Source organism: Rattus norvegicus, chromosome 3 (assembly GCF_021556685.1).
Source record: "Rattus norvegicus strain SHRSP/BbbUtx chromosome 3, alternate assembly SHRSP_T2T, whole genome shotgun sequence".
Lineage (NCBI taxonomy): Eukaryota > Metazoa > Chordata > Mammalia > Rodentia > Muridae > Rattus > Rattus norvegicus.
The window spans coordinates 161445786-161462705 of record NC_141536.1 but is presented as its reverse complement, the minus strand read 5'-3'; the positions used below and the strand labels follow the sequence as shown (position 1 = coordinate 161462705).

Sequence of the window (16920 nt, the reverse complement as noted above, 5' to 3'; positions counted from 1 at the left end):
GAAGCCATCAGGCAAACTGGAGACGAAGCCAGGTAGATTTCTATGTGCGTGCATGCGAGTGAGTGTGTGTGTGTGTGTGTGTGTGTGTGTGTGTGTGTGTGTGTGTGTGTGTGGCTTTGAAAGCTATGGTAAGATATTCCCCAAACAAGTTCTGCGGTCACTTCTAAAGGGGCATCCAGGTAGGAGAATCTGAAGATTGGTTGTTATCGTTGTTGTTATTATTATTATCATCATTACTACTACTACTACTACTACTACTACTACTACTACTACTACTACTACTCAGTTTGGACATCAGAACCAAACTTAGGGCCTTTCAAACCCTATGTGGCCCTAAAAAGCTTCCTCGATCCAGTAATAAGTCACAGAGAGGACAACTACAGCAGATCTGGAGGCCCCCTAAGGGGCAACATAGGCTCTTACCCTGTGGCTGGTTTACTGGTTTAACATGAGAATTTGTAGCATCTTAGTTCATTTAAGATGCTGTGATACATTTTCCAAGACTGGGAAACTTACAAGAACGGAAACTCACGATCACAGATGTGGAGGCCAGAGGTCAAGGTGCTGGCAGGAGCCGGGTTAGGCAAATGTTACTGTTTCGAGATGACATCTTGTTGCTATGTCCTCACACAGTGGAAGAGGGGAAAGCCTCAAGTGCTCTCCCTGGAAACCTCACACAAGGACTGGTCTCGTCCCACGGGTGCCATCTTGAAAAGCTCCCCTCTTAATATTGTCCCATTACAGATTAGCTTTCAATGTGAGTCTGGCATGACTCTCTAGCTGGAGCAATGGTGTGATTCAACATTTTCTAAATCAGGTGTGGAGCATGTGCCTCGGGACCACCCACACCTCCACCAACGGTCCTGGTAATGTCATCCTTGTCTGGAGTCTCCTGCCGCCCCCCCCCCCAAGCCTGGGCATGTGACTTGCCGAGGCCACCTAGGTTCTCTGTGCCTTTGGTGACTTTGATCCATGAAACTACCGGTCCCCTCACACCTGCCTGAGCGCTAGGCGCTAGCTCTCTGAGTCTGGTGGTGTCCATGTTTGGTTTCTGAGTGACTGTTGAACTTTTTTTTTCTTTTTTCTTTTTTCTTTTCTTTTTTTTTTTGGAACTGGGGATCAAACCCAGGGCCTTGCACTTGCCAGGCAAGCGCTCTACCACTGAGCTAAATCCCCAACCCCCGACTGTTGAACTTCTGAGAGCAATGTTGATGGGTTCTGAGTCAAGAGAAGTTAAAAACACTGGCTCCGAGTCTGGGTACAGCTTAGCTTCCCCGCTTGGGTGCGTTGATGGGCCTGGTGGCAGTTCAATGTATTATGGCTCCCAGCAAGGAGAGAACATGGAGACCTCTGAGATACATGGACTGATGACTGGGAAAGGCCAGGAGTTTAGTAGGAGGAGGGGATTGGGACCAACTGGAGGCTCTTTTCAGACTGGCATCTGGTGTTGGCTGTGGGTGCTGTTTAGTGGAACACAAAGCAATGGGTGGGATTTGTCAAAGTCTCTGAGAGTTTAGAGGAAGTCCCATCAGGCTTTCGAATCTCAGTCCTGCCCAGTGAGATCTCCCCGGTTGTGTGGGCCAGGATCCCCAACTTGCAGGGTTATCATGAGGACCTGGAGACAGGAATCTGCCTGAATTTTCTTCCCCAGAGGCCGACCAGTGAACTGTGCTCAACCAACAGTTGCCATATCTGAGGGTTTTGCGTATGAACAGCAAAAACGTTTCTCTGTTCCAGGGGAGGCAGCCACCCCAGGGCTGATGGCAGTTGTGAGGGCCCTGAGGTGGGTCCAGGTTGGAGAGGGGTATCACTACGTCAGTGCCCAGCACAGCATGGGGTCTCTAGCATTTCAGTTGACCACCAAAGGGCTCAGAATGTTGAAACTGAGTCTCGATAACTAAAAATCCACAGGAGGTGTTTTGAATACCTTATAGATTGTATGCAAGGGCTGGGTGGTGTTCATCGACCCATCCCTCTTCCACATACCTACACATGCATCACCCTCATCCATCCATTCTTCACCTGATCCATCTATCACCCCATTTATCTATCCATCCATCCACCCATCTATCCATCACCTCATCCATTCATCCAACACCCCATCTATCCATCTATCATCCATCCATTCATCCATCCATCCATCTATTCATTATCCATCCACCCATCATTCATTCATCCACCCATCCACATAACCATCTATCTATCCATTTATCCATCCATCAACCCATCCACTCATCATCCCATCCATCATCATCCATCACCCCACCCATCCATCCATCATCCATCCATCCATCCATCCATCCCCCACCCATCCATATGCCATCTCTCCATCATCTGTCTCTGTCTTTATCAGTTCACCTCTCCATTTACCCACCTACATATCCATCCATCTGTCCATGTATCCACCGTCCACCCACCCATCCCTCTGCTCATCCACACACCCATGCCCTGTCCATCTCTCCTACCCACCTGCTTACCTACCTACCCACCCACCCACCTGTCCATCTTTCCTCTGTTCATTTACTCACTCAACCTGTCCAGCTCCATAGCTACCCATCCGTCTTCTATCTGTAAATCCATCCACTGCTCCGACTCCCAGCCACCTTCCATCTCCGACAGGGTGCATGGAGCTCTTGTCGTGGTGGCAGACTCATAGTGGATGACCTTGTTGGTGTTACCTTCTGCCCCAGACACTTGCAGGCTGTATAATTCCTGCCTCTCCTGTGTCTTGCTGGGGTCCCCTGACGTATGGTAGAGTGAGATGACCTGTGTCAGTTCCCTATTTAGGGAAATTCGATCCTTTCTTTCCCATCACAACTGCTGAGAGGTCATCATACCCAGGTCCTTTTCTGACGAGTCTGTGTGAAGAGGACCAGTGCCCTGCCCCCGCCTGGTGTCTTACACAGAGCCTCTCCTGTCTGTAAGCTGATGGGCTGTCAGTGTGGCCGGGCTGTGACCTAACTAACCCCAAGCCTGTGTCTCTCTGTCTCCTCTCCAGGGAGTCCGACCTCTTCTTGCTGGACAGCCGTACCATCTGGGCTTCTGAGGAGGGCTGGTTGGTATTTGACATCACAGCCACCAGCAACCACTGGGTGGTCAACCCTCGGCACAACCTGGGCTTACAGCTCTCCGTGGAGACCCTGGATGGTGAGTCCCAGACACCAACGCCTCTAGTCCCAGGGAAACCTCCTACCCTTGAGCTTCAGAAGGGGCTCAGTAGCAGTCCACAAGCTTGTTCATGTTGTTTTGTCCTCTGCCTGCACCCACCAAAACCAGCCTCGGTACTCTGGTTTCTCGCCTAAACCCAACGCTTCCTCTTGCTGTTCACAAAAGAAGAGCATGAGTTGGGCAAGCTTGGCCAGAGATGGCCTTGCCGCTCACAGCATCAGCAGGGGTGCAGTCATGTTGGATGTGCAGAATCTTGGGTCAGCCGAGACCTGCTACATGAGAACTTCCCAAAACTAGAGCCCTGAGGTGACATAATACACGCAGAACAGCGGGGTGTGCCAGCCAGGCTTTCGGCTCCCTGCCCTGGCACTCCTGGCTGTCTGGGAAATGAAGCATGGCTGCTGGCATCCCGGGTCTTCAAAGTCTTCAGACATTGCCAGATGCTCTCTATGGGGTGAGATTGGAGCCCTGAAGGCATCTTAGTGGTCTGAGTTGCCATTGTTTGTAGCTGGACCTTCCTGAAGTGTCTCCCTGGTTTCCTCTCGTGTGTGTGTGTGTGTGTGTGTGTGTGTGTGTGTGTGTGTGTGTAGGGGGGGTATTGCACATGATCAAAGGTGACCTCAGAGCAAGGAGCAGGCATCAGATCCTTTTGAGATCAGAGTTACCTGGGGTGGCGAGATGAGTGATGTGGGTCCTGAGAACTGGACTTGGGTCTTCCAACCGGAACAGTGTCTTAGGGTGTTACTGCTGTGCACAGACACCGTGACCAAGGCAAGTCTTATAAAGGACAACATTTAATTGGGGCTGGCTTACAGGTTTAGAGGTTCAGTCCACTATCATCAAGGTGGGAGCATGGCTGCACCCAGGCGGGCATGGGGCAGGAGGAGCCGAGTTCTACATCTTCACGTGAAGGCTGCTAGCAGAAGACTGGCTTCCAGGCAGCTAGGACGAGGGTCTTAAACCCACGCCCACAGTGACAGACCCACTCCAACAGGCCACACCCACTCCAACAGGCCATACCCACCCCAACAGGTCACATCCATTCTAACAAGGCCACGCCCACTCCAAGGCCACACCTACTCCAGCAGGGCATACCTTCTAATAGTGCCATTCCCTGGGCCAAGCATGTACAAACCACCCTGAGCAGGAAGTGTTCTCAATCTCAAGCCATCTTTCCCGCTCCCCTTCCAACATTTCTTTTGGTGTGTCGGGGGGGGGCACCTTGTTTTCATTTGTTTCTGAATAGAAACTACTCACTCCCCCATAGCCAACTTGACGGAAGTGTGTCACAGTAAGGAGTTTCCCCTAGTGTCCTTCCCCTAGGTTCTGAGTTCCACTTCCCAGAGGCGACTCCCACGGAGCGCTCCCGGGTACCTTTACAGGGATGCTGTCTGGATGCTGAAGAATTTATTATAGGTTCTGACCATCTTCTGCCTCTCACACCGAGGATGGTGTGTGTCTTAGCTTCTTTTCCTGTTGCTGTTGTAAAACACCATGGCCAAGGTGACTTATAGAAAAAGGAGTTTATCTTGGCTCAGCGTCCTCGATGGTGACAGGTGCCAGCAGGCAGCAGGCATAGAGGCAGGGACAGAGCTCACATCTTCACACTGAAACCGTGGAACAGTAAGGTAGAAGGAGAGGCTTTTTACTCGCAGAGCCCCCCACCCCCACCCCACGACCTACTTCCTCCAGCTGCACTAACTGATCTGCCCCCAGCCCCAAACAGTGCCACCAACAGGGAACCAATTGTTTAAATGCCAAAGACTAAGAGGGACATTCCTTAGTCAAACTACCACAGTGTTCAGGTGGCACCTTATCTTGGAGATCGGTCCCATCTGCCATTAAAGAGCTTTCTAATTTGCTTTAAGGTGTGTTTTATGACCACACATTGTTAGTGTCTACAGCCATGCCCGCTCTCAAGTCTGTGACTTTGGACCCGTCGGGATCTTGGCGCGCTTGTCTCCAACGTGCAGGTGGTAAGGGGTGTGGCCATGGGGTGGTTAGAGGATTTCATGAGTTGGTATGGGGAGAGATTTAAAATTGTGTCTCAGTGGGAACACAGAGAGGGGTGGGGACACTTACCACTAAGCTGACTGAATTTAATCCGTGAGCCCCGTAGGGTAGGAGAGAAATACACGCAAGGTGTCTTCCACATGTGTGCCCTGGAATATGTGTGCCTCCCAGAGGACTTCCCAGGGCACCTTTCAAAAATGAAGATTCAAATTGAATAGGTTTAGAGTACAGGAAAGCCTGTCTTTCAAGACAGCCTCTTCTGCTCCCCAGGATGCTGGATGCTGGTCCCTAGACCACGCTGTGAGTGGTCGGAACGTAGATGTGGCCTGAGAAAACTATGACTGTGGGTGAGGGCTGGAGGCCTGATGTTTCCCCTCTGTGACTCTTGCAAATGGGACTGTAGTGAGGAGTGGGGACTCCACTGAGTGAGTAAAGCTCATGTCTGAACTTGACCCCGTCTGTGCTGCTTGCAGTCTTTCTTCAGCCCGCCCAGTTTCCAGGCCTCCCGGAGGCCTCTAGGGGCACAGTGGGTTTGAGTGCCCATGCCTGCTCTTCCTGACCCAAGACCCAACAGGGTGGAGGCACCTTGCATCTGGTAGCACTTCTCTCCTCCTGAGAGAGGCGTGGCGTTTCCCATTGCAAAGACTTTCGATCTTTGATTTTTCCCCCCTTGTGTAGTGTGTGTATCTGTGTACTCACGAGTGTGTGTGTGTGAGGATGTGTATGTGTGTATGTGAGTGTGTGTGTGTATGTGTGTATGTGTGTGTGAGTGTGAGTGTATGTGAGTGGGCGAGTGAGTGAGTGTATGTGTGTGTGTTCACCCGCGCACAGCATAGGTCAAAGAACAGCTTGAAGACGTCTGCTCTCTCCTACCGTGTGGATTCCAAACTCAGTCTGTCAGGCTTGGTGCCAAGCACCTTTACTCACTGAGCCATGTTGCCTCCCACTCCCTGGTGTTTTTCTCTACATGGGTTCTGGGAGATCAAAGTCAGGTCGTCCTCATGCATTGGAGGCGAGCCCCTCACTGACTGGGCCACCTTGCGCCCTATTTTCCTGTCTGTCTGGGACTCTGGTAGCCATGTTCTGTTCCGTTCCAGCTCTCTCCAGTTTAGCTTGGCTTTCTTTGTACTTGTGGCCCCAGACAGGAGTGGGCACGATCACTTTCTCCTTTGTGGTTTCTAGCCTTTGCCTCTTTTTTCCCTGCTGCCAGAGGCCATGGCTTCAGTCTGGACCCTAGTTAGAATCTTGAGGGTAACTGAAAGACAGTCTGGCTTAGGCATCCTTTTTTTTTTTTTTAAATTTTTTTGCTGCAGCCCAGGGCCGTGGGAGCAAGATGTAGAGAACTGGAACAATCCTGATCTCCCCCCACCTCCCCGCCATCCCCCACCTTCTAGAACATTCCTTTTGTGAAAGCTCACCTGAGGTCAAGGCTCAGTGTAGACTGAAGTGTTTAGGATCGTTCTGTGCTTTCTGGACTGTTTCCTGTCTCCCCCTCTCCCAAGACTTACCCGGGTCTCTAGAAAGTACTGGAGCTCCGGAGTTCTGTCTTCTGCCTCAGTAGTTGGCAAATGAATGTCACATAAATGTCACCGTGGTGACTCCTCTCAGCCTGAAGGCTGCTATGGTCACTTTTGAGTCTACCTGTTTTTCTCTGTGGAGTGAATGTGTACATGTGTTTAGGTGTGGGTATGCCTGGGTGGGTGTGCACAGATACAAGACCACACGGGCATGTAGAGGTCAGAGGTCAAGATCAGTTGCCTTCCAGTATGTGTGTGTCTCCCCCCACCCCCACCCCGCGCCTAATTTTCTCTTTTGGAAAGGGTCCCTCCCTCCCTCAATCCGGAGCTCACTGATTGGTTGGACAGGCTGCCCAGTGAACTTTAGATATCTACCTGTCTCTAAACCCGCTGGGGTTTCCCAGGCGGTCAGTCATGCTCGGCTCCTCATGTGGTTGCTGGGGATCCAATCACATCCTTGCTCTTGGCTGGTGCTCGCTTGGCCCACCGAGCCATCTCCCCAGCCGGAGTTTTCGTATTTTTAAATGAGTTCCAACAAACCAGAAGAAAGTTCTGCTTGGCGTAAGCAGTGATATTCTCGGCATCGTCCACAGATGTGTCTGGTGACACAAGTCACGTCCGTCTGACCCCGTGGGCCACAGCAGCTCTTGAGCTCCAATCACAGAGCTGAATCGCTATGGCAGACACTCGATAACCCGCCAAGCTCTTTAGAAAAAGATGAACTTGTGGTGCTGGGTCTGCACCAGCCTTCCTCAGCCGGTGCTTCCCGAAGAGCCACAGGTGCCCCTCGAAGGGAAGTGTCCACGGTCTGTTAAGGCTGAGGAATGCCAGCCGAATAAAATAAACAAAGGAGAGGAACCCGATACCCAGAGGCCCACGGGGCTCCAAATATCAACAGCTCATCGGAGGCCCTCCACAGCGCTCCGGGCTGGTAGCTAAAGAAACTTTGTATTGTCGGGGAGAGGCGCTGTATGTACCTGCTTCCTGGATAAGGCACAGAAGGGAAGGCGTCTAGGTATAGCGTTTTCTCAGCAAGGCCTTTCATTGGTCGCCTGGCCCCCTACCGCGGGCCTGGCGGAAGGACTGCCCTCAGACCATCCAACTGCATTGAGGCTGTGTGGGTTAGGACTTATGGGATGAGCTACAGGGTAGAGTGACTGGCACTTCCTGGCCTCAGGTTCATGATCTTTTCCATCCCGTGGTCTTGGCGACAGGCCCATTAGAGTCACCTGGGTGTACCCGTCCTATAGGCATGCACCCACAGCAAAGCCCTGAGGGTGTCCCATAATTGTATTCTTGAGCACCTTGGCGTCTGGCTAGGTAGCAACAGTACTGTGTCCCTCTCCTACCGCACGCTGAGGATACCTGCTTATGTAGAAAGCTGGATGACTGACAGACTCCCCTCCTGCAACCACATGGCCTAAAGGCTCACAGGGCCCACTGGGAAGTCCCTATGACTCTGTGTTGGACACAGAGCTGACAGCCAAGTCCCCTGTGCCCACCCTGGGAACTTGGCATTTTGGAAGTTCCTGCAGAGGTCAAGCTCAAGGTGGCACCGGACTCCCAGGAGGCAAATTACCAGTCCTCATCCTGAGTCTAACAGTAAGTCAAATCCTTGAAGCCACACCACCTGGATGGAGGAGACCCGTCCGGTGGTGGCCAGAATTTGGACCTGATTCCCTGGCAGGCCTCAGTTTCCCTCCCTGCTCAAGAACATCTGTTTCTGTCCGAGTGTGGTGTCAACACCGCAGAGTTCCTTCTGGAAGCCCGATGTTTTTCCGGCCTGACGTCAGACCCTACTGGATGGCAAATTGCAGAGTCTCCGGCATGCTTGACGCTCACTTCCTCCATCTGGCCCTGAGGGAGGTCTCGGGTCAGAGGTGCCCTTCCCAGACCACCCAGGCAGTGTGCAAAGCCTGCCTGTTATCCCTCCTTCCAGCTGCAGCCCCCACCCCCACACCCCCCGTTAGTCACCAAAGCACCACAGCTGGGCTCCGGGGGCGAGTGTGCGGTGTGGGGCGGAAGTTAATACCTTCTGGACACCTCGGCTCCCAGAGACAGGCATATAGCATTGGGAAGGATGAGCGGGTGAATGCTGTGAGGGTAAGGCCTGGTGACCCTGGTTTTCATACAGAAAAGACCACAGGAGAGGTGATGGCTCCTTCTGCCCAAGCTCCTGGCCAGCCATGTCCTGCACACCAGGCTGGCCCGAGCCAGGCCCCTGGGCTTTGACTTGGTGTCACTCCGGGTTCTGGCTCACCTATAGTTACTAGAAGCAGGACAGTCCTGTGGCCCCTGGGGACACCATGGCTGCCCCTCAGGTTATTGCTATGTGGTTTCATCCCAACCAACCTCTCCATTCCTTTGTGTTCTCCATGGACACGATAACCTTACCTCTCCTGTAAGGCTGGGAGGAAGAAGAGGGTGAGGCCATGAAAGTGCCAAGCCTCGGGGCAGCCCTGCCTCTGTGCTCCTGAATGGTAGATGTCTGCATTACTGCTGATTTACCTAATTCTGCCGGGGGAGGGGGGGAGGCCAGCGGTCATGGACAGCCTTTTATAAATGAGGAAACTGAGACAGAAGCTAGTGGGTTAGGTCACATGGTTCTCAGTGCTACACTTGGGACTCAGGCTTGGGTTCTTTGATGGAAACACCTTTTGGGAATGTGGGTACCAATGACCTGGTAGGAGAGAGCCTTGAGGGGACAGTGGGTATGTAAGGGACTGTGCTAGGGTCAGCTGAGCAGATCAGACAGAGGCTCAGGCCTCTGCACACCTGACTATCAACCTCCCTTCTCTCCCCTGGTGTGGAGAGACCTCGGAGAGAGAAGAATGGATCCCCTGCAGGGCCTACAGAATGAGCGTGTCTCCACGTACCATGGCCTTCGTTCTAGTTTTTAATGACCGTGTCACCTGAATTATCCTGGCTGCCGTGAAAATAAGGCATTTTCTCAGCGCATGGGGTGGTGAGTTACATCTGTAATGGCAGCAAGTGGAAGGTAGAGGCAGGTGGATTGCCACGAAATTCTTTCGTACAGTTCTAGGCCACCTAGAGCTATAGATTGAGACTCAAACAGAAAACCAAAACCAAACCAAAACAAGCTCCCCCCGCCCCTTACTCAAACCTCACGCCTGGGCTTATGTTTGAGGAGTCAGCAGAACCCACTCCTGGACCCCTCAGTGTCCTGGTTGATGTGGTTGTCTACGGCACCGTAGAGACACGCTGACCCCTTCCCCAACCCTATGCCCATGTGTTCGAAGCACTTTCTGCAGCTAATAGCCTGCTGATCCACACTGGTTGGAAGCTTACGCAGTCGTTCAGCAAACAGTCTGAAAGGTGCGTTTGCTGTCATGTGACCCACAGCCTCTCCCAAGGAGGGGGGCGGTATGTGGTGAAGGAGAGAGAAACAGAGACTGAGTGGACAAGTTGGTGCCTAGTGGGTAGTGCTCTGAAGGGCGTTCTGTGGTCCAGAAATGGACGTGCCTACTTTCCCGAGGTGCCATCTAGTCCCAGACACACACTGACTCCTGCCCGTACAGAGCCACCTTGTTTCCACCATGACGGTCCCAGCCATCCTGTCCTAGCTCCTGTGGTCCACTCCAGGCCCCACTCTTTGCTCTTTTGCCTGCTCCAGAAGGAAACACCGTGTCAATTCCAGAAGACCATCCAGCTCCATCCAACTCCATCCAGCTCCATCCAGCTCCATCCAGCTCCATCCAGCTCCTCAGTCTTCTCACAACTGCTTCTTCAGCACCGTCCAGGACTTACACCCCATCTCCTGAGCTTCAAGGCCACAGGGCTCCTCCTTCTTTGCACCCTACCTCTACCTTCCAAAACATGTCCCTCCCTCCCTCCCTCCATCTCTCTCTCCGTGTGTGGTGTGGTGGTGGTGGTGGTGGTGGTGGTGGTGGTGGTGGTGGTGGTGGTAGTGTGTGTGTGTGTGTGTGTGTGTGTGTGTGTGTGTGTGTGTGTGTTGCCCAGGGAGTCTCTGCTCTGGCACAGGGGAACATGTACTCCTCTTCCCGAGTGGTCACAGGGCATTTACAGGACCAGAGGGCATGTGCTGTCCAGATGTGGTGCTGAGGCATATGTGGGAGAAAGCAGGGACCAAGCCTCCGGCCTGAGGCCGGGACACTCTGGCGTGAAGCCAATCTGGTGGGTAGCCTCTCTCACAGCACAGCTGGCTAGAGGCACCTCTGCGCTCTAGAATTACATCACTTCCTTTTTGCCCAGAATCCCAAAAGACAGAGGACAGAAGAGGCCCAGTGGCCCTTCCTGTCCTCCCAGGGTCCAGCAGGCTGTTTAGGTCTGGGTAGAATTGGGTCATTGGGGCCAGAAGGAGGTCACAAGCATTTGTCACCGGGGCCTTGGTCCTTCCAATGCAGTGGCTGGAATCCTTTTTTTTCTACAATTAATGAAGAACATTCTTGGGTTCTCAGTGGGGTGGCTGGGGTCCTGGGCTTAGAGAGCAAAGAAGCCACAGGAAAGCGGGGCACCACCCTCTATGTGGGAGGACACACCCCTCCTTTTCCAGAGGCCCCATTTGTGCTTCCTGCCTGCTCTGGGATATTTCTAAGAGCTAACTCGTGCTCGTGTCCAGCTGGGTGCCCCAATGCGCTGTTGGTCCCTGCCCTCAATTCATTTCCCAAAGCGCCATGCCTACCTGATGGCTTCCTGGAAGTCCCCTTGGTCTGGTCCTTTTGAGGCTTGTGGGTCCTTTCTCCTGACATCTGCCTGGACTCTTTGGGTCAGCCAGCCAGGTATGGACTCTCGTCCCCACCTCTGTTGCAGCAACACACATCTGTATGAGGATGGTGGTTATCGCATTGGCTCTTAGCACAATCATGGCGCTGTCTCATCTGTGGGACGCACCAGTGGTCTGGTCTCAAACTCATTATGTAGTTAAGGGTGACCTTGAACTTGTGATCCTTCCTCCTCTATCTTCCAAGGGTTGGTGTTCCAGGCTTGCACCACCAGGCCTGGTTTTAGGCAGTACCGGAGATCAAAGCTGGGGCTCTGTGCAGCAGGCTAGACCAGCACTCTACTGGTTTCGTGCTCCCAACTCACCTGTAGTTTTCCTTACTATGTGTAAATAAAGAGGCATGGTCAATGTGGGTTAGAGTGAATGTCCGCAATGCCCATAGAACATTCCAGGGGCTGGATGCTTTCGGGTACGGAGGGGAATTTGTTCGCTCTCACCAACGCTAGTTAGCGTGAGGGCAGCCAAAGGCTGCATTTGTGACTGTGCACTGGCTGTGTTCTAATAAAACTTTATTTGTTAAAGCAGGCAGTTGGCCAGATGCAGTTTGTTGAGTCCTGGGCTGGAATATCTGTGGTATCGAGGCTTTTCCCCTTTTGGTTCATCACTTAAGCACATTGGCATTTTGTCCTGGGCCTCATCACAGCACACTTGGCAAAATGGCTGTCTCAGGGTCTCCAGTCGGGAGGGAGATGGGAGTCGGTGGGTAGGATAAGTGGTTTCACACTTCTCGTGCCTGCCTTGTTAGGGAGGAAGACAAATCCAAGAAGCCAGAAGCCAGAACACTCAGCCGCAGCACAAGTGAGGCAGGAGAAATTCTGGTCTGCAGCCTCCAGGGTGGAGGGAGACCAGAGACCAGGGTTGGGTGGTGAGGTCAGCAGGTCCCTCTGTCCTCTAAAGGTGCCTCAGATCACACCTTTGCTTCTCTGCCTGGACCTCTTGGAAGGCCTAGCTGAGTTCCCTGGCCTTCCCGATGGATAGCACCCACAATGTAGGAACTGGAGGTGTGAAGGATCTAGCTTCTACTATCCGTCAGGCAATGAGAAGGCAGTTTCCCATGGCAACCTCTGTGTGGTTCCCGCTGCGTCCATAAAGATAAACAGACTGTGACATGTGTGTGTGTGTGTGTGTGTGTGTGTGTGTGTGTGTGTGTGTGTGTGGTGAAATACTACTCAGCAATGAAAAGAGAATAAAGTCAACATGGTGCTTTGTGGAAGAATCTGGATGACGTGTAAATAGAAGTAAGTTAGCGCAGAAGACTGGCGAGTCCAGGGGACGGGTCAAGAAAATGTAGAGCCCCAATGAGACCTCAAATTGCACTTCATGGATCAGGATAGTGACCTGAGAAACTGGATACCTAACTAACTGGGCATGGCTAGCTTCTGTGCAATGGCAGTGGTGATGGGCTTCCTTTGTCATATACATCCCCAGACCACGGTGCGTGGCCTAGTGGCCTCTGAGAGCAGCAGCCTGCCGCTGAGAACTGGAAGAGGCTGTGTGTGTGTGTATGTGTGTGTGTGTGTGTGTGTGTGGTGTGTATGTGTGTGTGTGCTGTGTGTGTGTATGTGTGTGCACATGTGTGTGTGTATGTGCATGTGTGTGTGGTGTGTGTGTGTGTGCGCATGTGTGTGTACACGTGCTGACTCAGCTAGCTGTTGCAGGCATTGACACCCGTGGCAGCATATGTATTTGCAGACAGAACACCATTTAAAAAAAAAAGACCCCTAAAAAGTCATTTTTATTATTCCTTACTTTTAAAAGGAATAAAATAAACAGGCTGGGCTGTGACTTGGTGGAGACTTCCTACCCTGTTTGAAGTCCTGGGTTTGATCTCTAGCACCTCGTAAAGGGGTTGTGCGGTGCACGCCTGGAATTCCAGCACTCTGGAGGTAGAGGCGGGAGGACAGGAAGTTCAAGGCCAGCCCCAGCTATATAATGATTTCAACGCTAGCCTGGGCTACGTGAAACCTTGTCTCAGAAAATGGGAGCAGCCACAGAGGGCCAGCAGAGTCCCTTTGGTCTCATCCTAACTTCCTGGCAGGCCAGCAGGGGTGCACACCCCTGCAGCTTTTTGTTGTTCTAAGGAGATCCTTAGGACACAGAGAGGAAAATGTCCCGTCCCAGCCTTAAGAAGACAGAAGATGCCACTTAAATTTGAGTGACACTTGATGGAGTGTAATGGCTTCAGCGCAGCCCAGAGTGTAACAACGTGTAGCAACAGTTTTTGTTTTTGTTTTTGTTTTTTTTTGAAGCCCTTATTCAGTTTGTGCCGCCTGCTTCCTTATTTCCAAAACTTGCCTTTTCATGTGCAAATCTGTGGGCTTAGAGAACAACGCTCGTTCAGCCAGCCCTCCACTAAATTAGAAATATTTTCTGGTTTTGCCAAAGACACAGATTTTATGGCTCAAAGTATTTGTTTTTTTTTTTTTCTGCCAAGATTAATGAATTCACCCATTTCTACCCCATGCCTCATTTCAGTAACCTTGCTATATACAGATAATCAAAACATACAGTCACAAGTATCCACCGAAGACTGCCTTGCCTGATCGGAGGGGAAAGAAATTCCCTTAACTACCCTGTTGTGACTACCCCTCCCCCCTTGTTCAATATCAAAAAGAAGGATTCAGCCAGGTGGCTCATGCAGCCCAGCCCTCAGGAGGAGAATCAGGAGGATGGTGGTGGGTTTAAGACTGGCCTGGGCTACCTAGTGAGACTCTCTATATCATGTATGGGTGTGCTTATGTGTAGGAGTGTATATATGCACACCTCTGGATATAACAGCTCATGCCATCATGATGTAACAATTACCTACCAGCGCGGGCCACAAACCTAGGGCCTCCTCCACGCTGGGCATGGGCAAACCGGAGAGCTGCATTGTTCAGTGCTTTGTTTGGGTTACTTTGTATCTATCTAAGAGGAGGCAGAGTAAGCCGCCAGCCTTAGCTTCCATCCAAGACGTTTGCTTCTGAAGGGACATGTGACGTTGTCTGGGGTCCTGGGTGGAGGCTATCTGAACACCCTTCAGTGCACAGAGGCCCCTCCAGGGACCCATGAATGGGGTGCACCGTCCTTCCCTCGTTTCCCGTGTGCCTGGCTATGCTTTCTGCTTCTAGACTATCAGGAATAAGACAGCTGTGGGCTCTTGTGTGTGGACTGGGCTGCATTACCTACACAGCGGTGAGGAGACACCCACGAAAACAACTTAGAGGAGGAGGGGCTTCCTGTGGCTCGTGGTGAGGGGGGTCCGGTCCGTCTCTGCAGAGAAGTTCTGGCAGCAGCAGGGAAGCAGGGAGAGATGAACGCTGGTGCTCGATCAGTATGGGACCTGGGACCACATTCACGGTGGTCTTCCTCTCCAGTTAAACCTCTCGGGAAAGTGCCTCGAAGCCACCCCCGGAGGTGTGTCTCTGACTCTAAATTTAGCTGTCGACTCTTAGTAGGGAGTGTTTCAATCCTTCTAAAGATGCCAAATGCAGTTGGGCTGTCCTCACCCAGCTCTTTTCCCCATGTTAGGTGATGAAGACAGATGCATGTGCTCCTGAGGACCAGCTCCGTGACAGGCCCAAAGACAGCCTGTGCCCATGTTCTCTGTCGCCAGCCTCTGGTGTGTGTGGGAGGGCGTGGAAGTAATTCCAGACTCTAGACTTAGTCATTGAGGTGGGACATTCATGGTGATGGTTGGGGTGAGCATGTAGGCTGCAGGCTGGCCTGACCCTGTGACAACTGTGTCACAGGAGCCCCTCTCTGTGGTGTCCCCCCGTGGGTAGCCCTCGTCTGGAAACATGGTTTCCCTGGAGTCAGAAGGTGGAGTTTCTTCACTGCTGAGAATGGGTTTCCTCTGAACATTAGAGCGGCACGTGTGTTTTCTAGAAATTTCTAGCAGGTTTTTCTAGAAAGTTCTAGAAACTTCTCCCTTCCATGTCTTGGCTGAACTGGGTCACGTCTCACCCCTGAGCAGCGACAGCCACTGTGCCAAAAGGATTAGGTGCCTCTTGTCAAACCGCCTTCCACCCAGCCCTGAGGCCAGGGCAGAGTGAGCTTGAGCAAAGCTGCCTGGGTGAAAGGTGGGCCATCAACTAGGGAAGCGAGGATTCAAGACCAGTGGCCTCGTCCAGTTCATACCGGAGGAAATCAAGGCTAGGCAGGCCGCTGGCGACAAGTGTGGGTTTTGGCTCCTTCTTCGCAGAGGTCGAGGTGGGTGGAGGTGGGTTTGCTGGTAGCTTCTGGCCCTGGCCAGCAGGTCAGAAGGGCTTCGGGGACTGGGGCCACGCTTGGCGCCTGGATTTAAGGGGTCCAGAGAGGCATGGGGGCTTGAGTTGAGGCATTTTTATTCTGCCCTAAAAGCCTTCCAGGGGGGAAGTGCAATTCCTCAGGGCCCGACTTTAATGGTTTCTTTTATAGACTCGCTCTTGTTATAGATGGATGAACTGGGGGGGACCCCTGCTCAAGAATGCAGGAGAGATAGACGCCGAAAGGCGGGGAAGGTGAATCGTGGGGGTTGGGAAATGTGTTTTCTTAAACGCAAACTCTTAAAACCCATTCTAACTGTCAGGCTTCCTTCACCGTCGTCTCCAACCTGCCTAGGGAACACTACTAGTTGGTGTGACTTCCAAACATCCCTCTGGCTGGCCTTGGCTTTGTCGCTCAACTTGGGGTGCAGTAGCTGCACTGGTGAAGCCCGCCCGGCCCCCGAGCCTCGTCTGAGGTCAGATTGAGTGCCGTTGCTCTCTGGGCTGCATGGTTTTTTTAGACAGGTGGCTCAGCCTCTCCACTCTTGTCCTGCTATGGGCAATTGGCATTGTCGCCACATGATGTCTCCACGCTCTGAAGTATTCATCACCAGATGGGATGGTTATTGCTTCTAATAATCTCACCGTTGTTGTTCCACGGGGAGAGACAGAGCATGCCTGTCGCCAGGGCCTTGGCACAGCCTGGCCTGGGTGTGAGCTGGTTTTCTCAGTTCTATGACAAAATAACCCACGAAAGCACTAAGCTCAGGTCTGCTTTGTCCCATGGCTTGAGGGTACCGTCCGTCATGGCATTGGGAGTGTGAGGCAGCCCAGCACACTGCCTCCATGGCCAGGAAGCAGACACACCAATGATCAGCACCTTTTCATTAATCCCAGGATCCCAGTCCATGGGACAAGACCAAGCTCGAGGCTCATCCTCGAAGCTCAGCTAACCCAGTCTAGAAACTCCCTCACAGACAGAACCAGAGGCTTGCTGACGTTGACAGTCACGATTGGCCATCACAGCCTGGGTGCTCCTCTCTGTACCTTCTAACTCTGGTTTCAGGGTTACCAGGCTTTCTTGGAGTTCCTTTTCCCACCCCGCCTTGTTCATGTTTTTAAGATTCCTCCCGATTAGGGGAGCCTGCACACGGAGCTGCTAGCCCTGGACTCTCTAAGGAAGAGAGGGGTCACCTGGGCACCTTAGTCATGTTCGTCTAGCCTCAAGTCCCCT

The 16920-nt window shown here is 52.4% G+C and overlaps 1 protein-coding gene across 3 annotated transcripts in view; it reads left to right on the top strand.

Moving 5' to 3' along the window:
* Positions 1–16920, top strand: part of Bmp7 (bone morphogenetic protein 7) — a 76916-nt gene that overhangs the window by 46804 nt on the left and 13192 nt on the right. For all 3 annotated transcript variants that reach the window (NM_001429518.1, XM_087654841.1, NM_001191856.3), the window contains 1 exon segment: positions 2999–3147. In NM_001429518.1, coding sequence (NP_001416447.1) covers positions 2999–3147 — 149 coding nt within the window.